Source organism: Populus nigra, chromosome 3 (assembly GCF_951802175.1).
Source record: "Populus nigra chromosome 3, ddPopNigr1.1, whole genome shotgun sequence".
Taxonomy (NCBI): Eukaryota; Viridiplantae; Streptophyta; class Magnoliopsida; order Malpighiales; family Salicaceae; genus Populus; species Populus nigra.
In genome coordinates, this window is record NC_084854.1 from 22,034,270 (window position 1) to 22,057,826 (window position 23,557).

General features: G+C 32.6%; 2 protein-coding genes across 3 annotated transcripts; one reads left to right on the top strand and one right to left on the bottom strand.

Moving 5' to 3' along the window:
* The first annotated feature begins 8,350 nt into the window (after positions 1-8,350).
* On the top strand, positions 8,351-10,364 carry LOC133688596 (umecyanin-like). Its single transcript, XM_062108131.1, has 2 exons — positions 8,351-8,606; positions 9,819-10,364. Exons 1-2 carry the CDS (start codon positions 8,429-8,431, stop codon positions 10,127-10,129), a joined length of 489 nt encoding a protein of 162 aa, XP_061964115.1. The 5' UTR covers positions 8,351-8,428; the 3' UTR covers positions 10,130-10,364.
* Positions 10,365-14,032: 3,668 nt separating this feature from the next.
* LOC133687782 (uncharacterized) lies at positions 14,033-16,444 on the bottom strand. 2 transcript variants are annotated; one of them, XM_062107101.1, is made up of 4 exons: positions 15,920-16,444; positions 15,715-15,829; positions 15,495-15,609; positions 14,033-15,168 (listed from the first exon to the last, which is right to left on the bottom strand). In XM_062107101.1, the coding sequence occupies exons 1-4, from the start codon at positions 16,018-16,020 to the stop codon at positions 14,225-14,227; spliced, it is 1,275 nt and encodes a 424-aa protein (XP_061963085.1). In that variant the 5' UTR covers positions 16,021-16,444; the 3' UTR covers positions 14,033-14,224. The 2 variants fall into 2 exon arrangements, with proteins under 2 accessions (XP_061963085.1, XP_061963086.1); XM_062107102.1 differs by lacking the exon at positions 15,920-16,444 and having other exon boundaries at positions 14,033-15,211; positions 15,715-15,727.
* Between the last annotated feature and the right edge of the window lie 7,113 nt (positions 16,445-23,557).

Sequence of the window (23,557 nt, forward strand, 5' to 3'; positions counted from 1 at the left end):
TGGATGGTAAAAAAGGATTGGTAGTTTATCCGAGCATGAAATATATCATCAAATATTCAATATGATTTTACAAGATCTAACTTTATTCAAGGAAGAGCTAGCCAATTGAAGAGATCTTTTGATCAATCTAGATATCGTTTTTATTCCATTAGCAATGAGGATTCAGAATATCATACATTGTTCAATCAAAGAGACATTCAGTAACTAAAAGAAATATCAATTATTTGGACTCTTTAATTTTTTTTTCAAATGGAATGAATAGAGATAGAATTAGACTAATTCCCTTAATACCTTTCTTGATACTCTTTAATGTCCCGGTTATTCATGAAAGGTGCAATGGAGATGAATAATCATCCTCTTTCAAAAGAAACCAAAAAAACTTCTTTATAATCTTACAAATCCATTGATTCTTTTTTTTTCCTCTAATAAATTGTTAGAACTTCATCTGGGTTTGAGTCTTACTAAGTGGTCCATTAGAGATTAAAAAAACAAACAATTGTTGAATAAATAACAAGATGATTCCTTTTCCCTTCCAAGCGATCATAAAATAAAGAAATAGTTAACATTGTCATCACCCAATTCTAGGTTATTTCCCAAAAATTCATATTTTTTTTTCAAAATAAAAATCAAAAAAATAAAATAAAGGCTGGCAACGTGGAGAAAGCAGGCCGGGAACTCAAGCTATAATTTTTGGAGGAAATTCAAGGCCTAATTGTACCCCATTATGCCAAAAATGGAGAAAAAATACAAATTTAAGGTCAAATTAAATGATTATTGGATGAATTTGCATAAAAATTAAGTCCAATGACATAATTAAATTTTTAATAGGCCAATTTGATTTAATCATGGGCCAAATTAAATTTCAATTATGTTTAAGAATTAATTTGGGTCCAATTGAAGGATTTAATTAAGTGCAAGGACTTAATTATACTTTAAATGGGTCAAATTAATTTTATTTGGGGCTTAATTGGTGAAAAATTAAGTTTGGAAGCCTAATTTGGGCTTAATTGAGAAGATTGGAATTTTAAGAGACCAAATTTAATTTTTACCAAGTTATTTGTTTGAAATTAGGGGCCAAATTGCAAGAAAATTAAAGTTTTGAGGTCAATTAGGGGTTAAATTGAAGAAATCCAAGACCAGGGACCAATTTGCAAAAGGCACCGGACTATAGGGGCCTAATTGACAAAAACCGGGGACTAAATTAAAAAAAATAAAAGTTTGATGGTCAATTATGAGTTAAATTGCAAAATCCGAGACCAGGGACTAATGTGCAAAAGGCACGTAAATTCAGGGTTCCAATTGAAATTCGGCAAGGGTGTAATTGCATTAAATCAAAAGTTTAGGTCAATTAGGGGTACAATTGCAACAAATTGAAAGCGAGAGGACTGCTTTGAAATTCAGAAAAATCCCTAATTTAAACCTAAACGATGTCGTTTGCATAAAAAAAAGGGACCAGACGATAAGTCGTCTGGTCACTATTCATTATCTTCTTTATTTTTACGGAAAAACTGGTCTAGTAACCTCTTTTGCAGGTGCATTTAATGCACTTAATGTCCACCAAATTTGCCAAACCGTGCACGAAACTGATCACCAAATATCCCTTTATGTCTGGGTATGGTCGTCACCAGCTCACTGGAACATAAACGGACGTGGCACCACTCCAAAGAGGCCACCTTAGGCAGCCTGCAGCTGCAGATTGACAGTGCACCATGCCTACTTTGAGCCAACGGTTGGGATCCTTCCCAATCGAATCAAGGGTTGGAATTTGTTCCCCGGTGTAGACACGATTGCCCTCTTACACCGCCTATAAATAGAGGTGGATTTCATGGCCTGAGAGAGGAGAAAAATCTAGTCCAAAGTTGACAAAAAAACCAGCCTCCTACCCAGTTTTTTTCTTTTTCTGCAACGAATCTCTCTCTCTCTACAGTCTCTCTCCACCATGCTCTCAGCGACTCCAAGCCACGCTGCCACCAACTCATCTTCCACCCTCTCCACCACACTTATTCCTCTCCACCGAAAGCACCTCCTTTTTTCTCCACAGCGGCAGTAGCCCATCAACACCATCATTTTTGTTTTCTTCCTTCTCCGGTATTGGCAGCAGCAGCACCAACTCCTCCACAGACGCCACCACCAGCTTCAGGGCGATTACCTAGACCACCTCCAACCTCACTCCAGGCCGGTGACAGCAACTGCTTCTCCCCCCGCAAGGTTGCCTTCCGCTCCACTTCGTCGGCTGCAACTGGAAAGTTGCATGCAGAACGTGAACAGTAAGTTCACGTTCTGTACATAATTCATTTCACTTGGGCTGGACCAGTTCTGGCCCAAACCAAATGTTTGGGCCGGGTCCGGCCCCCAAAAAGGAGAGAAGGAAAGTATGTTGGGCCAAGATCGGCCCAACCGATTTGGGCAAATATCGACCCACTATTTTCTGGGTTTATGCTTGGCCGAGTCATCTGGGTCGGCCCGGCCCACCTGTTTTAATAATATTTATTTAATATATAATATTATATTATATATTTCTTTAAAAAAACGAAAAATTCCAAAAAAAAAATAAAAAATCCTTTGAAAAAAATTGTGATTTTCTCAAATATTTTTCTACCTATTTTGCATAATATCGGGTTGTATATTTACACTGAAAAATACAAATTCAGTATTTTTTTGAAAAAAAAATATTTTATTGCATACGGCCAAATCCTAAAATTTTTCCAAGCATATTTCTCATAAAAAAAACAAAAAAAAATTGCATATTTTTCATGTTTAAAAAAAATCCAAAAAAGGATATCATAACCAGTTTATGATCATCCACAATGGTTTGGCCAAAATATCAAAAATCTTTTTCCAATCTTTTTTAGGATCCAAATGTAGACTTTAATATTTGTATGGTGTAAAATTACACGATAAAGTACACCATCAGGTATTAAAGATATAATGTGTAAAATATGCAATGCTAAAATTCAGACTTTAGAGCGGTTAGGATTTAACCCAATAAGGTAGAGACTCTCTCATGGAAGGGAGATTATCTCACCAACACACACACACACAAAGTGCGACAAACAAGAAGTTTTATTAATCTGAATTGTCTAACTTGTATGTCTGGTTATGCCTTTATTTATACTAACTCTAGACTTAAATAAACCCTAATGGACCCCCCTTAGTTGGACTTATATTAAACCCACTTACAATTGACCCAAATAAGTAATAATAACCCAAAGACTAAGAAGAAAATAATAAAAATCTGAAAATTACCATCCTAAATATGCTAGAATTAGATTTGTCACCATTAAGAAGTTTCAAATAGATTAGAAAATCTGATCTGAAGGTAGAATTTATTATGAAGTCTTCTTTCCTTTTTGTAGCTAAGGATGAATAAGGAATTCTTGTAAGAAAAGGATTCTGAAATAATTATGAATCCTTGCCACACTTGGAAACTATGTTGCAACCCATTAAAGTTCTTTGTAGAATTAGTAGATTTCCAAAATAAGCTGCCACATCCTTTTAGGAAAAGAATCCTAGCCAAATAGGAAGTCCACAAGTCAAAAGGAAGTAAATAACAAAATTCGTACAGCCTATGTTGACCCGTATTTTGATATCTTTCCGACCTCCGATTGACTTGAAATTTTAAACCAAGATATGAAAACATGTCAGGAGACTCCACATAAAATTTCAGCTCGATCCAACGGTTGGATTGAGAATTATGACTATTACCGTAAAACTGGATAGTTGCACATTTTACATCAAAATCCGAATTTGACTTTTCATATCATTCCCTCTCTCTTCAAGATGATTCGTCCTCGAATCATCAACAAGTTGAATGAACATTTCCTTAGCCTTTTTTCGAAGCCTTTGGAGTTCTTTTCTTGACAACAATCGTCGCCAACAACTTTGGATGAAAGTTGCAGCCGTTCTATTTTGTATATCATCTTTGCAGCCTTTTTTCTCCTCTTTTTTTGAAGCTTGCTGGGCACTGATTGCTGTCGTTAACACATCAAGTTCTTGCTTCATCTCCCTTGGAATACGGGATAGACTCTTGGATTCTTTTTTTAGAACACTAATCTCTGTATTTCTCTCCCTTTGATACCACCTCTCCTTTTGAATCTACCTTTTGTTTTGCCATAGCACCTCATCAAAATACATGAAACCCCTTCGGTTTCTAGGCTTCTGAAAACCTTCCCGATAGCCTATGGTCTCATCCTTAAAATCATCATCACTAATATCATCAATGTCCTTCTCAAAATCATCATAATCAGCCCACCTTGGCCTTTCAACCCCACTGTCATTGTTTGATTTCAGTTCAGCCCCAACCTTTCTCACATCTTGGGTACAAGTTCCAACCACGTTTCCATGTTTTCCCACCTTCTCAAGTCACTCACACATATTCCCCATTATGAAATTCATTCTTTCCATCATCTTCGTCATGACTTGCATTTGGAATTAAAGTTCTACATCGGGAGGGGGTGATGTGTTGTTTTGAACTGACATGATAGTACCTGCAAGAATTGGTTAGTGGTGAAAAAAAATCCTCACATCGCTCGTGTTTCGCTCAAACACTCTTAATATCATCACACACTCACACCTCTCGTCTCACCTTCTTGCGGTTCTTGTGAAACTGAAATGAACACCAAATAGAACCAACTTGGCAGTGCAATCCAAATATATATATGACTCAAGAAGCAATAAAAACTAGAAAACAAGCAAAACGAAACTGCGATGATAGTCTCGCGAGTAGCAAGCGAGTCTATCCGAAATATGAACGAAACTGAAGACTCGAATAAAAACAAAAACAAAAATATGCAAAATGATGAAAATAAACTGCAATAAAAAAAACAATAGAAAGCAAGCGAATTTCAAAAGTTGACACAAAACATACTCGTTTATGACGAGTTAAGTCCGAATCTGGAACCTAAAGTAAATGATGTCCAATTGAGTTAAAACTTCAGATATAGTGCGATATCAACCCAAATAGACAGAATATAAATTTTGAGCAATTTAAGATAAGGTTTGATATACTAACACAAAAACATTATGAATCAGACCTCATTAGACCCGAATTTGAAACCCAAAGCAAATGATATCCAATTGACCCTAAAATCAATATGTGGTGTGATTAGGACCCCAATAATCATATTGTCAAATTTGAGCTAATTTTGAGTTGATTTGATCCTATTTTTCCTTGTTTAGTTTTCTGCGGTAGAATCCAATAAACGTCTTTTTGTACGATTTTTTTTGCTTTTCTCTTTTCTCTTTTTTTTATGCTACTGATATATTTTGAACAATAATAGAATGAAATAGCTAATTTTTTTTTAAAAAATTTGATATGCTGCAAAATCAAGGAGAAGAAGAAATTGGACACTAAGGAATTTTTGCAGAAACAACAAGAAACTAAAATTTCAGAAGGATATAACCTGATTAATGGAGCCAAGCTCTGATACCAAATGATGCAAACCTCGTGATCACGTGGTCACGCAACCTACACGCAAAGACACCAATTCCCGGAAAGCCAAGTAAATCAGGTTTGATAGGAGTGTGACACAAAGATAACTTGTACCTAGGCACTAGCACTATTGGAAACAGAAACCCCTACCCAACGAATATTGATTCGCGAACGAGAAGTATAAGGATGATGCCACGAAGACAGTTGTTCTTCGATAAGTCGTTTTTCAGTTCATTAGAGAACCATGGAAGGGAGATTATCTCACCAACACACACACACACAAAGTGCGGCAAACAAGAAGTTTTATTAATCTGAATTGTCTAACTTGCATGTCTGGTTATGCCTTTATTTATACTAACTCTAGACTTAAATAAACCCTAATGGACCCCTCTTAGGTGGACTTATATTAAACTCACTTACAATTGACCCAAATAAGTAATAATAACCCAAAGACTAAGAAGAAAATAATAAAAATCTGAAAATTACCATCCTAAATATGCTAGAATCAGATTTGTCACCATTAAGAAATCCCAAATAGACTCGGAAATCTGATCTGAAGGTAGAATTTATTCTGAAGTTTTCTTTCCTTTTTTAGCTAAGGATGAATAAGGAATTCTTGTAAGAAAAGGATTCTGAAATAATTATGAATCCTTGCCACACTTGGAAACTATGTTGCAGCCCATTAAAGATCTTTTTAGAATTAGTAAATTTCCAAAATAAGCTGCCATATCATTTTAGGAAAAGAATCCTAACCAAATATGAAGTCCACAAGTCAAAAGGAAGTAAATAACAAAATTCATACAGCCTCTGTTGACCCGTATTTTGATACCTTTCTGAACTCCGATTGACCTAAAATTTTAAACCAAGGTACGACAACATGTCAGGAGACTCCACATAAAATTTCAGCTCGATCCAATGGTTGGATTGAGAATTATGACTGTTGTTGTAAAACTGGATAGTTGCACATTTTACATCAAAATCCGAATTTGACCTTTCCTGTATCGTATCACAACTTTTCATTGATCTAAGGTATCAACAAAGAAGATTTGTGTAAATCACTTTTCTTGGTGTAAAAGTGGTCTAAAATTATATCTTTTCTTGTCCAAGTTTCTTGGTTTTTTTTTATCTAATAACTCAATTTCTTTTTTTCTTTGTGAGTTTTGGGAATATCCCTATTCATGGTTACACGATTCATATCTATAAGTTGAAAGGTCTAAATAATTAACCCTGCAATAAGCTATTAGAACCAATAGGTCTTCAAATTGTTCATTTTAGAAAATAAAAAACTCTTTTTATTGGATGATCATAATACTTTTTAAGAAGCAATTTTTTTATATCAATGAATGAACACTCACTTTTTTTGCTCAATAAGATATCAAAGTGGATGATTGACTCATTCCATACTAGAAATAATTGCAGGAAATATTTTGATAACACAGATTCCTCTTTCTCAATGATATCCCACAATCAAGATAATTAGATGAATCTCGTGGAATCATTTCATAGAAGGTCACTGATATATTCTTTTTTATAAAGAAAATCGACTTTAATTCTTGAATAATCTACATCATTTCTGCTTTTATTATAACAAAATATTCCTTTTTATATGGAATATCCATGTATCAAGAATTATGATTTTAGTTATGAAAAATTCCTCAATATCATGTTCATTTGCAACAAAATATTTTCTTTAACGGTGGTAAAAAGCATGTTCTTTTTGGAGAGAGAGACTATTTCATCAATCAAGTCGCATGTGTCTAACATATTCATACCTAATGATTTTTCATAAAGTGGCAACAAAAGCTTGTACAAGTATTTTCATTTTTCAATTCAACTCGATCCATTCATTCATAGAACTTGTCTAAATTAGGATTTAAATATGTATGCATGAAATTAATACCCGTTTTCTTTACATTAATAGGTTGATAGATAAAATGATTTGTAACATATCCCTATGAAGTATATTTGATGCTAACAAATTGACACAGACTAAAGTGAATTTTTGTACAAAATTAGGTTTTGTACCAAAATTAAATTAGGAAAAAAAAAGAGATTGAAAAGGTATCAATTTGTAAATTAGAGGACTAAAGTGAATTTTTACATCAACTTCGAATATACCAATAATTTTTTGCTCCATTTCACCTTGATCCTCCTCCTTTCAATTTGTTCTCTGATTAGCAAATAAGAAGCAATTGGCTATCAATTTTGAAATTAAAGGACTCAATCGATGAAAAGAAAGATTTAAGAATCAAAATAAAAAAATATTATTGTGAATGATATTTTACGTTGATGCAAATCACCTTTTTATTTTAGTTTTTTTTTTATATTGAATCATGGTTGGGCTATCACCGGATCTTTCCGGTATCTAAGTCATGACCCAATGTTTGAGTGATGTGGTACAATTCGGCATACACACGCACTTAAATCCCTCAAGGGAATTGTTTGAATTGATTTTGTTTTTTGGCAGAAGGCCCAATATATAGGCCATTCAGTTTCTTTGTTTTTTGTTTTTCCTTTTCTGTATGGATTTGGAATTGAAATAACAATGCAAGTTGCATTTTGTAGATCTTATCCCTTATTTCACATTTATTTCTTAAAGAAAATTACAGGATAATTACTTGGAAGGTTTTGGCTTATATGCAAGTGTTTTTGGTCATGCATATATGTCCCTTGCCAAGTTTTGCACGCTGTAGCAGATAATCAAAAGGGTCAAATTTATAGATGCTAGCTGAACTACTACTAGTAATTCACATTAGTCGGCAGCGTTCAATCGTCAATGAGTTATGCTTTACGTACGTACCCTAATTATTATCCAATTGCTCTAAGAAAGTGAGGACCATAAGCGGTATGTGGTGGACAAGCCTTTGTCAGCTTTTGCCTGATTATCATCTTATCATCAATCCCTAACTGTCACATATAGTATATAGTTATCTCCCCCTCCACAAGAGAGAGCACTGTCTGCTTTTGCCTCCAGGGTCGATCTGTTGAACACAGAATATGGCTATTAGGATAGACAGGATCGTGTTCTTGATCATTGCTGTGGCTTTACTAGAGGGAGCAACCTCAGAAACAAAATACAAAGTTGGAGATGATTATGGTTGGAGAATTCCTGATAATGCATCTTACTATGAGAACTGGGTTCGTGGTAAGAAATTTGAGGTTGGAGATTCATTAGGTAAGCATCTATATGATTCTTTTAATTTTCTTTGGATTAGTTTATTTATCTAGGAACTAGCTCAACATTAGTTTTATCGAGCTTGATTAATCATGTCATGTCCTCATTAACTAGCTAGGGAAACGGTGATAGCTCATCAATGATTATGAAACATACAGAGAGTATTCAGAAATGTATGGATGGAAAAATTATTGAATTAATCTTACATATTTTCTATGCTCTATTATATGCACCTTCATACTATATATATGCAACTTACCTTTTGTTTCTCTTCTTCAACTGGGTTTCCGAGTTGATGCTAGTAAATTAAGTCATTGGCTTAATTATAATAAAATATTTATTTTGCGTGCTCTCTGTCTGTTGTAAATTGTACAAAGTGGAATCAAAGATAAGCTTTGTGCTTTTTCAAAAGTTAAAAGAGAGAAGAAATTGTCTACCGAACATCAGTGCTGGAGAATTTTCTCTCCATTCTTAGAATTAGATAACTCCCATACCTTTCTTTTTTTTTCTAGTTCATCAGGACCACCTGAAGGGACAGATTGAAAAGGTGGTCCGGGTGGTCCTGGCCCTCTTAAAAGTTGAAAAAAAAATCAAAATCCTCCCTAGAACTTGTAAAAATTATAATGTCGTAAATAACTTGCAAAATGATTCTTTCTAAATTAAAATTAGCTTTCTGACCCTTCCACTTTACTAAATCTGAATTCGTCCCTAACCACCTCTTCTATCTTCCCTTGTGACACTCGTTTATTCTTATACCATAAGCTTGAAGGGAGACGAAATATCATTTTTTTAGCTGAATTCCGGGCCATGACCCGTCCTTTGATAGCCCGGCAATCTTGGCAAGGTTTCCTATCTATACATCCTAGGTTCAAGTCTCAGCGTATATGTCTGTCATCCTCGCGGTGTCTTACCTGTCTACTAGACTTGCAGGGTCTTTAGTGAATCCGGGGATTAGTCGTGGTGCACATAAGCTGGCCCGGACACCCCAAGTTATCAAAAAAAAAATTATGGAATATCATATATTGTTGGAAAAAAAATAAAAATAAAATCTCTTGGCATTCCTTTCATGTTTGACTTTGGTCACACAATTAATATTTCAAAAAATTAATCAAAGTTACAAAGTCAACTTATTGCAATTAATCGGTATATATAACTTTTGATATTTGCTTAGTAGCAAATTAAGTTCTAACTCTTTCTTTTTCAACGCCTCAGAATTCAACTGGACAGCCACACATAATGTCTTCGAGGTAACCACAAAGACCGAGTACGATGCCTGTGATAAAACAAATGGAATACGTAAAGATACCAGTCCTGCAACCTTTGATTTAACAGAAAATGGAACATATTACTATATTTGCACCATTGGATCACACTGTAATTTGGGTCAGAAGGTTACCATTGTTGTTGGAAATGGAAACTCAAGCTCTCTGCCAAATAATCATGCTGCCTTATCTGCAGTTCTATCCACCATTACCATTGTTGCTGCCAGTCTAGTTCATCTTTGTTCTTTCTTGTTGTACTAACAATATTGGTGGTTGGTGTCTAGTTTAATTATCCATCTTAATTAGCCTCTTCCGTTATGTTTACTGAATTTGGATTTATAGCTAGAATAAGTGCAAGGTTTGTACTATTTATTAGCTATCCAGTTTCAGAGCATTTTCATTGTACGAGGCGATGTTTCGAAGTAGTGTAATAACTTATTTTGTAAAATTATATTAATATTAATAAGACTTACTGTTGTAATATTTTTTTAAATAATATCGTTCTTAATCTGGCTTGCCAGATTAGAGTTTCTTGCGCGATTAACTACTTTTTGGTTCATTGAAAGATCTTAAAGATAGTAAACTATAAAATAGAGATAATTATCCCTCCTCGTATTATAAACAAGTGTTTTGGTGCGCGCGCGCGCGCACTTTAAATTAAGATCATTGAGAATAATATAGATAAAAAAAAATATGAAATTTTTGTTTTTTATTAATGAAAAAAAAAATATGAGTCACTACTTCATATTTTAGTCACTAAAAACTATAACTGATCTTAGAATCTGGATAAAAAAACTAATTGTGTAAAAAAAAGTTAGTAGCACCCTTAGTATGTCTTATCTGAAATACGCTGCATTGTTTATTTGTCTGATATAAACTAAAAAAATATTATTTTTTCTAACTGTTGGTCTATCTAAAGTTTTAAAAAAATCATATTTAATAAGAAATCATTATCTTATCAGGTTAAAAACCTAACCATTTTAATGTTAATATAAAAAATTATTTAATATAAAAAATATGTCTTACATGTAAGTTTATAATCTCGTATATTAAAAAAATAAAAAAAATAATTTTAATATCAAAATATATCTTACATAAAAATTTATAATCCTGCTTATTAAAAATATTGCATATCTAATATCACGGTGATTTTTAAAAATTTTAAAGAAAAAAAAAATGAGCCGAGCTGGTGACCAATCTGGGCACTGTTGCATAGCATTAGTGAATTATTCACGCATGCTTGCAACAATGAATGAGAAGGCGAGGGAAAACATGAGCTTACCTAGTGCAACTGGGGGGTGAAGACGAAGATGATGGTGACGATCACGTAGCTCTGGCCAGACGATGTCCTTTTCTCCCTCTTCGTTTCCTATCTGTCTCTTGCCCTTTTTTTTGTTCTCTGGGTTCTCTCTCTCTTCGTTCTTGTTCTTCTTCTCTTTTTTTGTTCTTTCTGTTTTCATTCGTTTTCTATTTGTCTCTCCTTCTGATCTTTTGTTTGTGTGTTTGATTTGGCTGAGTCTGCAATCTCGTCTGAGGAAAAGAAATAGGAATTCCCTTGCCAAAAGTCTCTCTAGCTTTTCGTGTTTTCACCTCCACCTCCTATTCTCTCTTTGTCCTCTGGTCTCTCGGTTCTCTCTTTGTTTATGTCCGCCTTCTTTGTTTTTCTTTCTATCTGCTCGTTCTGTGTGTCCTTTCTCTTGCATTTATAAAGCCAGAGAATGCCCTCTATTCGTGCCTCTAGATGATGAGGGATGTTCCTTCCTGTTTGAGGAAAAACAGGTGACTAACAGTCCTGCCATTGCAGGACTATTGGTAACAACCTATTTGAAAATGCATCGTGTGGGCGAGAGGGATAGTGGGTAGCTGATAGGTAGGAGACGTGGCCCATGACAGGTTTTGCTGCAGTTTTTTTTTCCTTCCTGCTAAATCAGTAGGATGAAGGAGGAGGTGATGAACAATGATTTTCAAAACGGTGTTGTTTTCTCTCCTGAAATGGCTATTTTCAATTTGCCCTCCTGAAGTTCTAACATTTAGCAATTGGACCCTTATTCATGGAAATCTCTGTTTTTTTTTTTAATTTTGCCCCTGGATCAATAGCACAGGTCAATGGACTCGTATTAACTCAAACCGGTCAATTATGGAGACATAAATAGAGCTACGGAGTTGAAATTGTTCACTCCTTTTGACCTAATAGTAACTTCAGTTTTCAGTAGAGTTACTCATGCATAAGACTCAGACATCTGGTCAACATGATAACATTAACAGCCAAATTAAACCAAAGGTATGCCCGGTTAAGTTTAAATTCAGATAACACAACAATAGATGAAAGAATATTCACATGCAAGAGTAATCAAATAGAATTTGCGTTCTTCTGTCACAAGTAAAAAAAGCAGAACATAAACACTCTTGAATATTTATACTTGTACAATCATGTAGCTTACATCCACTGCTATAGAATGATTGCCAAGAGCATGCTATGAAGAATCCTACCATTCTTTCAAAAAAGATCTCAGCGCCTACAATAAAAACAGAAGCAGCTCCCAACAAGTTCTTTTCAGCTAATCAACATAAATGCCCATGCTGAGGTAACAGGGTAACAGTTGAGTTGCTAGGCATGGAAAAGGAAAACAACAGAAGAAACGAGTGAAGCAGTAAAAGCTGAAATGGAGAAAGTGGGACCAGGCATTAAGGAATTTCATGCTTTGCTATCTTTAAATCACATTGCTACCATTGCAACATCTGGGAAAATCTTAAAATCTTACCATATTAGTTTCAAATTAACAAATAATTGTAGGAAGTTGTTGACAAAGCTTACATTTTTTTTAGCACTATTGTTTGGAAAGCTGCATGACGAATGATGGTTAGAAGCCTATCGTTTGTCGCTAAAACAGTGAACTCTAAGTTCCAGAACATATAAACCACCAGAAAAGCAATCATCCATTTTTTTGCTGATGTTAAAGGAACACTTCAAGAAAGAAGTCAATCACTGCTTTCACACCACCAACTGGCCATTGCCGTTTAAGAAAAGATTTCAAGACTATTCTTTAATCCTGAATGAAAGGAGCATGGCATTATTGGAAGGTCTATTAATCTTCTTCCATGAAACATTGAAGACACAGAGAAAGAACCAAAATGATATCTTGATAACTCCTCCAATCCACCATTGAACTCTCAGCAGTTGAAGTTTCACATACAGTAAACTCAAATGCTCAATTGAACAGCAAAACAAACTTACTAACAACCTCCTATTTTATGTCACTGCTCACTTAAAACCACAAAAAGTTATACTCCTATCTTCAAAGAGATCCCTGCTACAGAAACCATATAAAAGTAACCTCCTGAACCATTCTCAAAAGTGCTGAAGTAACACCAGAAAATTATACTTTATACCCTTCCACATTCTTAGCATGTCTTCTTAATTACTAGTTACTTCTATGGTAATCCACTCTCTTTGTCAAGCCAGTTACCTTCAAATGCTCAATTGATATACACAAAAGGAATACAGGAGCATTATTCACATCATAATTTTGCAAGTATACCCAGGGGATATTGCCCTAGCTGACACCTGATAATGTAAAATCATAAAAACAAAAACAGGGCACAAAATTATCTTTCTTCAGACAATTATACTAGGAAACTGGTCATCACTAACCCCATCCTATACAGAACAGACTCACCACAAAAAAATATCCTGATTTTTTTTTTTTTATAGATGAACTCATAGAGCTTAAGAATAATGACCTACAGCTAACTCACAGTAACTGTTAGATTCACTCCTGAATTAATCAACATATATACATAATCGTTTAAGTACAGAACATTTACCTAGAAACTGGAGAAGTATATTCTAGCATGGTAGAGTAGCCATTCATGAAGAGGCCCCTCAATGTCATACCAGGACATTTCCATAGACTGGTTTCATTGTGGTTCAGTGCAGTCCTTATTAGTCTTAAGTTTCTCATATATCATCCTCCCACAGTGTAAATTACTTTCCTTTCTCCAAAATGCCTCCTAAAATCTTTTTTTTTATGAATTCAAGATTATTCAATGCAAGGTTGAATGAATAAATGTGTGTGGTGCTAAACTGGTTCCCAAAATACCTATTTGGATTTTGGTAGTGGCTAGACGTCTCAATTTTGCAATTTATGTCACTAACCAGTATAGTTTAGATCAAACTCAGATTTCATTTACAATTCACCTTTTCCACTAAATCCCAGGTTGCAATCTCGCTGTTAGCGTGTAAATCTGTGATCTGAGCTACTACATAGGAAAATGAGGTTGCAAAAAGGATTGACCAGCATAATTCTAGCCACCTCAAATTTTTAAGCATAGACACTACAACGGGAAAAACAATGCCTACAAACCTGGCCCTTCTATTCGACCAATGAACATGTTGGACTGCCAGCAAAAATGTCCATCCTCTGCTTTGTCTCTGAAGGGCGCTTTGCGCTTTCTGATGGTTGTCTCCAAATTCTGATCATCACCCTCTGAAACCCACTTAACCGAACAGGACCCAGAGGGATCCCTAGTACTTGTACCAGGAAAAAAACAGAATTCCTTGTTTCTTTGTTGAGAAAAAACACTAAACTTGTCTCTTTCTTGAAATCTGCTTGAGCCAACATTTTCATTTTCTTGAGCTTGATTTCTTTCTATGCTCATGCCCGGGTCTGAGTATAGACCCAGCCTCAAGGATAAATCACATTGTGTGCCAGTTGGCTTGTTATGGGTATTTCTGAAATCTGCTTGTGTGATTCTCGTGGAACCAACTTCAGCACTGGAACATGAGAAAACTGTCTGCAAGACACCCATTTCCCTATGTGGTGGAACAGATGTACCAATAGGTTTGCCCACAAATATAGTGTTGGATTTCGTCTTCATCGGAAATTGGGAGACCACATCAGACGCTTCGATTTGATATTGATTTCCACAATACAAGGGATAAACTGAACCAAAGTTCTGGTGCATGTCGGCTTCCCTTGTTGTCAGCTGATTACTGCCAGGTGGGATATTCTCATACAAGAAAGGGTAACTGTAAGCAACATTACTATTCTCAGCCAAAAGATGATTAGACTCTGAAACCGAAAGATCTGGATTCCCAGTTGCCGTGTCTCTTGCAATATTCAATTGATTGATAGAGTGAACTGGCATTAACTGAAGGCCTTGTTCATCATGAGTTCTATCTATAGCTCTAGGAGGTACAGACGCCGATTCTTGTGTTCTCGGGCTGAGGTAGCTCCTGGGATTGCTGTGTCGTTGACTTCTCGAAGCTCTCTCCACTTTGCATCCCAAATTAAGGGCAGCTAAATAACATTTCAACAAACTAGACATGATACAACACCTCCGCTACAATTATTACAGACAATGTATAATTGCAAATTAAAACAAGCCTGAGTTACACAATTTAAGCTTAGATCAATGCATGCTTTAAGAACTTGGCATGCTGCAATCTCAAATACAATTGTTACAAAGCAAATTGAAATCTTAAACTTTGATATTATCGAGAGAGGGGGAGAGAGGGGGAGAAAGAAGTCTGACTCTGAGATACAATGCTACCAAAATGAGAACCCAAAAACATAATTTCAAAGTTGGATCCAAGAAACATGAGCTTGCATAAAGAAATCAGTACCTTCAATACAGGGAGGCAAAAGATCTCCAGTTTCAGTGCTCTCATCTCTCCTAATAATGGTGTTGATGGCATCATTTACTCTGTCCCAAAAAGTGTCTTGGTTCATATACTCAGCCTAAACAACAAAAACCATGTAATAATGAGTTCAAAAACACAATACAAACCTAATAAAGATCCAAGAATCTATAGACGAAAAGAAGAACAAAAAGTTTAACCATACCTCAGAGTTGGCTTTAGAGTACATGATTTCCTCTGCTTTGTAAACCACAAGAAGAAGCTTATCTTGCCACTCCCTGTTCCCTTTAGTTGCAGCACTGTGAGTGTCATAGGCCATCCTAATCAAAACACAAACTTTACAATCACAAAATGCATAAAAAAGATTCAATCTTTATTCAAAATAAGCAAAAATAAGCAAGACCCAGAACCTTAAAATTTGTCCAATCATGGAACCTCGGATGGGTTTGTGCCTATCACTATGCCAAGCTCTTCTCACACACTCATAAGGCCTTGGCCCTGGCCTTGGCATCTTCCCTTGCTAAACACACACTCTCCCTCACTCCAAAAACACACACAAAACCAATACCACTGTAGTAAAAAAAAAGATAAAGAGAGAGAAAGAACGGGGAAGATGTTAGAGGGTTTTAAATAAGAGAGAGGAGAGGACACTACATGGGTCAAGGTCACTTCAATTCTTTCAAATCAATTTTTCCAGTTTCTCACTTTTTTGTTGGCTGGGGAGTAGCACAAAAGACTAGAGAGAGAAAGAAAAAAAGAAAAGGAGTTGCTTTCCCATAGTTTGCCTGCCCTTGCTCCAATTATTTTTGGGAGGTTACCAAAAATTTCTTTTTTATATAGTGAAAGGTTTTGTGGGTTTTTTTTTTTAATTTTTGGAGTTCATGCTCATTTCTTGGGAAAAAGAAAAAAGAAAAGAAAAGAAAAGAAAAGGCGAAGAGTGGTTTTGACGTGGGTGGTGTCGAAAGAAAAAAGGTTGGCATTTGCCACTAAAAGTCTCTTCTCTCCCTAGCATGGGTGTCCAAGTCTCACTACAGGTTGCCCAAGTATGGGCACAAACAAAAATGACATCTTATCTACACCACCCCACCCCCCAGAATCAAATCCTATGTAATCATGACAGTAAACTATTGTCATGCTGGCAGAATTTAGTCAATTAGATCACGTAAAAGTTTTCCCATCTTAGAATTGAAAGTTGACCTTGTTTGCTTTTGTCAAAAAAAAAAAAAAAACTTACACATCTACATATTGCAAGAGGAGTAAAACATAAACATTCTACATTTTGCAAATGATTTGGGTTGGGAGTCGTGGGCTTATCTACTTTGGATCGACCTCGTTCATACAAAGCTTGTCTTGTATAAGTTTCAACACTAATATAGGTATAGGTAGGACGAAATCCTTTCATGTTTACACAACATTGAATGATAGAGGTTATCAGATGCTATAACTTGGTAAAACAACTGTTCTGTCACAGTTGACTATTTTGGGACTAAACCAGACGAGCATGGAGGTGTGTTCTAGGGTTATTTTATGTCTGCTTCAATTAATAAGACTTTAAATTTCACTATTTCTAGTTTGAACGAAAATACTGTAATTTTATATTTAAACTATAATTCTAGACTTGTAATTCTAAATTTATAATTATGTTACAAGTTTAAAATTTTATTCTCATTTTATATAAAAAAATAATTGTAAATTTAAGAAGTAATTATATAACTTGGATGCTTTGAATTTAAAAAATAATTCGAGATCAAAGATCTTATATTCATAGAGTGATCTTTAATTTGATTACAACCACATATAAAAAATCCTTGATAGTAATCTTTAATTTGATTACAATCACATATTAGAAATCCTTGACAAGAGAACATGGATTGATATGTATTTTTATTATTATTATTTTGGGGGTTTTTTTTAATGGAAACTAAAAACTTACTCGATTATATGCCTACAATTATAAACCTATTAATTATTGCCTATATATTATCTATCTATAAATTATCAACCTACGATATTACAATCCTATTGATAAATAGGTATTGAAGATCCTACAAATTTAATTTAATTGCAAAACAATAATTGTTATTAATTTGTTAAATTGTTGTCATGTCTTTTCCTTTCTTGTATATTTTTTTAAATAAAAAAGTTCAAGATAACTTACACTAACTAATCACTCATCTTATTATAACTTTTGATAACTATGCATTCATCACATTTCATTCATTGTTTCATGGATCTTGCACCATGTAATATTTTTATATTTTCCTTTCATCATTTTTATTATTGTCATTAATTTTCCCAGAACAACTCAAGCTGCTTTTTTAGTTTGTTATTACAGGTTTGTGGAGGCATGTTATTTATGTAAATATTCTATAGTTTATATATTATATATCAAGTCTGAATTGTAATTAAGTTTCGTCTTTTTTTTCTAGTCCAAATTTTATAACTCTTGGCTTAATTTTAGTATACGACAGGGTGTAAACTAAAAAAAAAAGGGTATTGGATGATATGGATACGGAGGGGAAAGATGGAAAGGATGAGATGCTGAATCCATTTGGTTTTATGGCTATATATCCAACGAAAGAAGAAAGGAAGGGGATCTATTCTTTTATAGACCCTCCAATTTTCAATCAAGAAGCCCTATATATTTCTTCCTTTTTATTCTCTCTTTTTTTTTTTCTTCTTTTTAACATGAACAAAATTCACTCCCATTTTGCATAATACGAGTAGAGTTCCATGGTTCTGATCACTCAAACCAGTTTGGGAGTTGGGATGCGTATATCTTATCTATCATAAATAGTCAACATTTTTAATAAGCATGAATTAAAGGGATTAACAGCCGATGTCACTCTCTCTCTCTTCCAAAACCATTGAAATGAACCAAAAATCATATGGGGAGCCATAAAGTTTATTTAAAAAAAAAACATTCACATGTATTTTACCAAGGTTGAGTAACAAATGGTGGGTCTATTGAATTACTCCAACCACCCATGCCCAGGCAGAGTAGAAGTGATCAACTACATATATTCTCCTCTGTTGTGTACCATATATTATAAATTAGAAGTGCTATAAATTCCAACATTTATGTTTGAGAAAGGCTTCACACTGCCCTTGACATGTCCCTAACAATTAATGCATGGGTTCTCCCACTCACAAATGTCATATACCTACTCTTGAAAATGGCTGTGCAGAAGCCAGCACTACAGGCTGGTTTGCCACACCTCCTACTCCTGTTTTCAAGTGTTTTTTATATTTTTAACTTTAAAAATATTAAATTGATTGTTGTTTTTAATGTTTTTTAATAATTTTGATGTGCTGATATTAAAAAAAATTATTTAAAATGAAAAATTATTTTGAAAAATACTACGAACCATAATTAATTTAGTTGTCTGCATGTCACATGGCAATTGAAAGTACACGTACGCTTCCTTCAAATGTATTGTCACTGAATCGATTAAAGCATGCTGTGAATATTTTTATGTGACTAGATAATGAACCCTCGTGACAATTCATGGAATATATCTTGTTGGGTTACAGTCAGATTCTGAAAGAGATAGCAGTGATGCATTGCCAGCAGATATTGATAGGGAACTGCCTTGGTGTATTAATTATTTCTCTGATATGTGCAAGAAAAGAGACTAAAGATACTATATATATATTCTAAGTGTGAATACCATTCCAAATCTAGCCGGAGAGGAAAACCACCACATGCAGCAATCTAGTCCGTGAAAGCTGAGAATTTGCAATAAAAGATATAAAAAGAAAAAAAGCAAGCAAGCAAGCAATTAATGTTGTTGGCCCCCAAACCAATGCTTGATCAAATCTCCATCTATTTCTCTAAAAATAAACACTCTTTTCACGTAGTTTTTAAGATGTCATGTGAAATTTTTTAAGATATAATTTTTTAATATATTTTTTTAAATAAAAAAAATTAAAATTTACATAAACTTATACTATTTTATACTTAAATTTTATCAAAGAAAATAAAAATAATAAAATTCAAACTTATAATTACTTAATATATAAAATTCTGATAACTATCTTCACATGCCTAAGTTGTTAAGTCGCCAGATAAACTCTCAGCATACTTATGATTTATACAACTCTGATAAAATTTCTAGCTGGCATGTTGATGTTCTTTGAATTCTAGGCTAACAATAGCCAAACAAGAAAATGTACGAAGAAAAACAACGTTGCCCTAGCTTCAGCATCAATCAACTTCACATTCAAGTACGGAGAAGATTCTCCTATCAAGTCGCTGGAAATGGTCTTGACCCTCGTGAGTTTATTTCATTTGAAAAGATTACTTTCATAGCTAAGGAGGTTTCGTTATCTCTTTCTTATTCTTTTTTGTTTCAAATTTTAGGATTGACATGCAGAATAATCTATATATTATATATATGTAGATGTGTAGAATACCTTTTTCAAATTACTTTTAAAAAAAACTTAATTTTAATGGGACGCAAATTCAAGTCAAAATGAAGTCTTCATACACCTTCATTAATTGTCTCAATGCTATCGTATATTTGGCTATTTGCCAATACATTGTCTTATTTGTGTACATGTTACGCAAATATTCATGAAAATTATAGGTTCAAATTTTGTTTTCTTCTCTAAGAATATATTAGAATGAAGAGGACATCTCAGAATATCTACAACATGAGAGACATTGCAACAATGCATCAGTCATCGGATTTTCTGGTTTCGTGACTTGTGTTAATCTTTGGAACTTTTTCCCATGCGTTGTTACTTGAATCATGAAAAAATGCAACTGCGGATATCCTCTCTTTTTTTATGATATATCAAATTCAAATGAAGAGGACTTTTCAAAACAAGTTGGGCAAATTATTAATGATTAGATTCCAAGATATGTAGACTCGCCCTCAATTGTGGGGTCGGGTTATAATTTTTTTAAAAAAAAATTTGAAAAAAGATTAAGTTTCTTTATAAAAAAATCAAGTTAACCCGAGTTAACTTGTCAAATATACAGTCTAGGTCATGAGGTCGGATAATCTGATAAAAAAGAAAACGAAGAAGATTACAAAGCCTATTTTTTTATCAAAAGAAAAGAAACTAATATTGAATTATGAAATAAATATATATATATATATATATATATATATATAAATATAAATGACCAACTCGCATTAACTTTCTAAAAACGTAATCCGGGTCATTAAACCTAAAATACCCTACTTGAAAAAATCATGAAACCTAATCCCCAATTAATCAAATGTTGAATGATGAAATTAAAAAAAAAAACTATACAAAAGAATCCAAAACAAGAAATAATACTTAAAAGAATGAGGATTAATATGGAAATAAAAATAAATAAATTAGAGGACATCTGAAATTTTTTAATTAAAGAGTGAAATTAAAAAGAAAAATCAATTAAACAAAAAGATAATTTAGAGAATGAAGATCAAAATTGAAATAAAAAAATAAAGTAGAGGATAAATACAAATTTTTTATTGAAATGTGAAATTGAAAAGAAAATAAATTTAACAAAAGAAAAATTAAAAAAATAAGAATCAAAATTAAAACAAAAGATAAATTAGAGGACAACTATAATTTTTTTATTAAAGGTTGAAATTGAAAAGAGAAATCAATTTAACAAAAGGATTAAAAACAATATCTAGCCCACGCGTGCTTGGCCCTTCAATTTTTTTTATCTCATTCTTTTACATATTTTATAATTTATTTTTAAAAAATAAATTTGTTTAAACTATGCTTAAATAATTATCCAAATATGTCATTATTTAAAAATAATGTCAGTGACTTTCATGGTAATATTAATAATGCTTTCCGAATAATTATATATGAACCTAATATGTATAATTTTCTAAATTTAGATAAAATAATTATTTTTTAAATATTTATTGTATATTTTTATATAATTTCTATCAAGTTTATTACATTTGAATTAAAATTACCAATTCATTATTTTATTTTTATTTTAAACTTGCTTTTAAGATTAAGATAAATTTTTATTTAGAAAAATAAAACTTCAAATAAAAAACATTTATCAATAAAAGCACATGTTGATAAGGGAATGGGATTTTGAATATAGAAATACTCTTTTATGTTTATTTCATATTGTTAGAATTGTTTTGATATTGTTTTTAATTTCTTATACTTCATATGCAATAAAAAAAACATATCTAAATATATATTTTTTTGTTAAAAAATACATTAATAAAAAATAAAATTTATACTAATAATTATATTTTTTTCAACATAATCTAAATTATTATATTTGTTGTGAAACTTTACTTTTATTGCCATTTAATTGAATTAAATTTTTTTAAAGAACACCCTCAGATTACGAGATGAAATATCTCCATGTTTATTTATCTTTCAGCTTCTTATTTTAATCTTTAGTTAACATTAACAAATTAACAATTTTTTATGATTTATTGATTCATATAATTTTTATTATTTTATTTCATTAAACATACACATCAACTTTTCAATTCTCAATTAGAGATTTTCATGATATAAGAAAATACTACACAACATCTTTATATTTTTTTTATGTTAGAAATTAACTTAGAATCATACCCACAATGTAATGCGTTAATTGGCTAATTAACAAAAAACTAAAGGAGAAAGGGTTTTTATTGTTTTTCTTCTCAAAAAACATTATTCATTGGAATAGTGTTGTGTTTTTATTTTTTCCAATCAATGCTTTTTTTAAAAAAAAATTATTATTTAATATTAGATTTATTTTTTATTGGGTTATCTCATCCTCATAACATTGATTGCAGGTTTGGTGGGTTAATTCAGTTGACTCAAGTTTTTTTTTAATTAACTTTTTTTTATTGATTTCAACCTTTAATATTGGGTTGATTGGAAATTGGGTTTCATAATTTATTTTATTTGCTTTCTATTATGTTATTATGACCTCAATACCCAATAATATTGTTTAATAAGTTAACTCGGGTTGACTCGGGTTGTTTTATATATTCTTTAAAAAAAAATCATCATTTAACATTAAGTCAGTTAGGAATTGAGCTTCTGATTTGTTTTGATTTGCTTTATATGTGGACATTTTGATCTCATGATCAAGGTTACGAGTTTTGATATTTTAACCTCGGTTAAATCCGATCATTTTTTAAATTTTTTTTCTAAAAGGTTATCTCAGTCTCAAGACCTGGGTCACGAGTCCTTCAACACTAAATTTTATTTTTATTGGGTTGTCCTCATTTAACATGCTAATCCAATTAACTCAGTTTTTGTAATTGATTTATTTTTTTCTCAATTTCATCATTTAATATTGTGTTTGACAGAGAATTAGACTTTATGATTTATTTTGGTTTGCTTTTTTATTAGGTTATCCTGACCTCATGACTCGGAAATAATACTTGACGAGTTAATCCGGGTTGACTTGGCTCTTTTTATGTCATTTGTTTAATTGATTTTTTTTATAAATTTCATTGTTCAACATTTGATCCAATAAGGTCAATTGGAATTTAAGTTTTATAATTTATTTTGATTTACTCTCTATAAGATTATCTCAATCTCATGAATATAGTTGCGAATTTGACATGTTAACCTGGATTAAATCAAGTCATTTTTTTATTATTTTCTTTTTGTAAGGTTATCTTGATTTTATAACTCGGGTTATGGATTTGGCGGATTGAATCGAGACATTTTTATGTTCTTTTTTATATTATTTTAAATTTTATCCTTCAACATTGAGTTGATTAGAAATTAAACTTTGTAATTCTATTGATTTGCTTTCAATGAGGTTATCTTGGTTATATGATCCATATCGCGGGTTTGACAGGTAAATCTAGTTTGTTTTTATTTCTTTTTTAATTGATTTTTTTTCACTTTTATCCTTTAATATTATATTGATTGGGAATAATGCTTCATAATTTATTTTGATTAACTTAACTCAGATTGATTTAAGTCAATTCAGTATGTTGTTATCTTAATATTAAAAAAATATTATTTTAAAAAATAAATTGAGTCAAATTATATTTTTAGAAGTTGTTCGTGTTGTTTTTGGACCCTTAAATTTAACTAAGTCATGCATCAGGCAATCC

Coding starts and splice junctions, on each gene's coding strand:
- LOC133688596 (XM_062108131.1), top strand. CDS start 8,429: ATGGCTATTAGGATAGACAGGATCGTGTTCTTGATCATTGCTGTGGCT. Junction 8,607..9,818: donor TGAGGTTGGAGATTCATTAG/GTAAGCATCTAT, acceptor TCAACGCCTCAG/AATTCAACTGGACAGCCACA.
- LOC133687782 (XM_062107101.1), bottom strand. CDS start 16,020: ATGCCAAGGCCAGGGCCAAGGCCTTATGAGTGTGTGAGAAGAGCTTGG. Junction 15,830..15,919: donor ATGATTGGACAAATTTTAAG/GTTCTGGGTCTT, acceptor TGTTTTGATTAG/GATGGCCTATGACACTCACA. Junction 15,169..15,494: donor TTTGCCTCCCTGTATTGAAG/GTACTGATTTCT, acceptor AATGTTATTTAG/CTGCCCTTAATTTGGGATGC.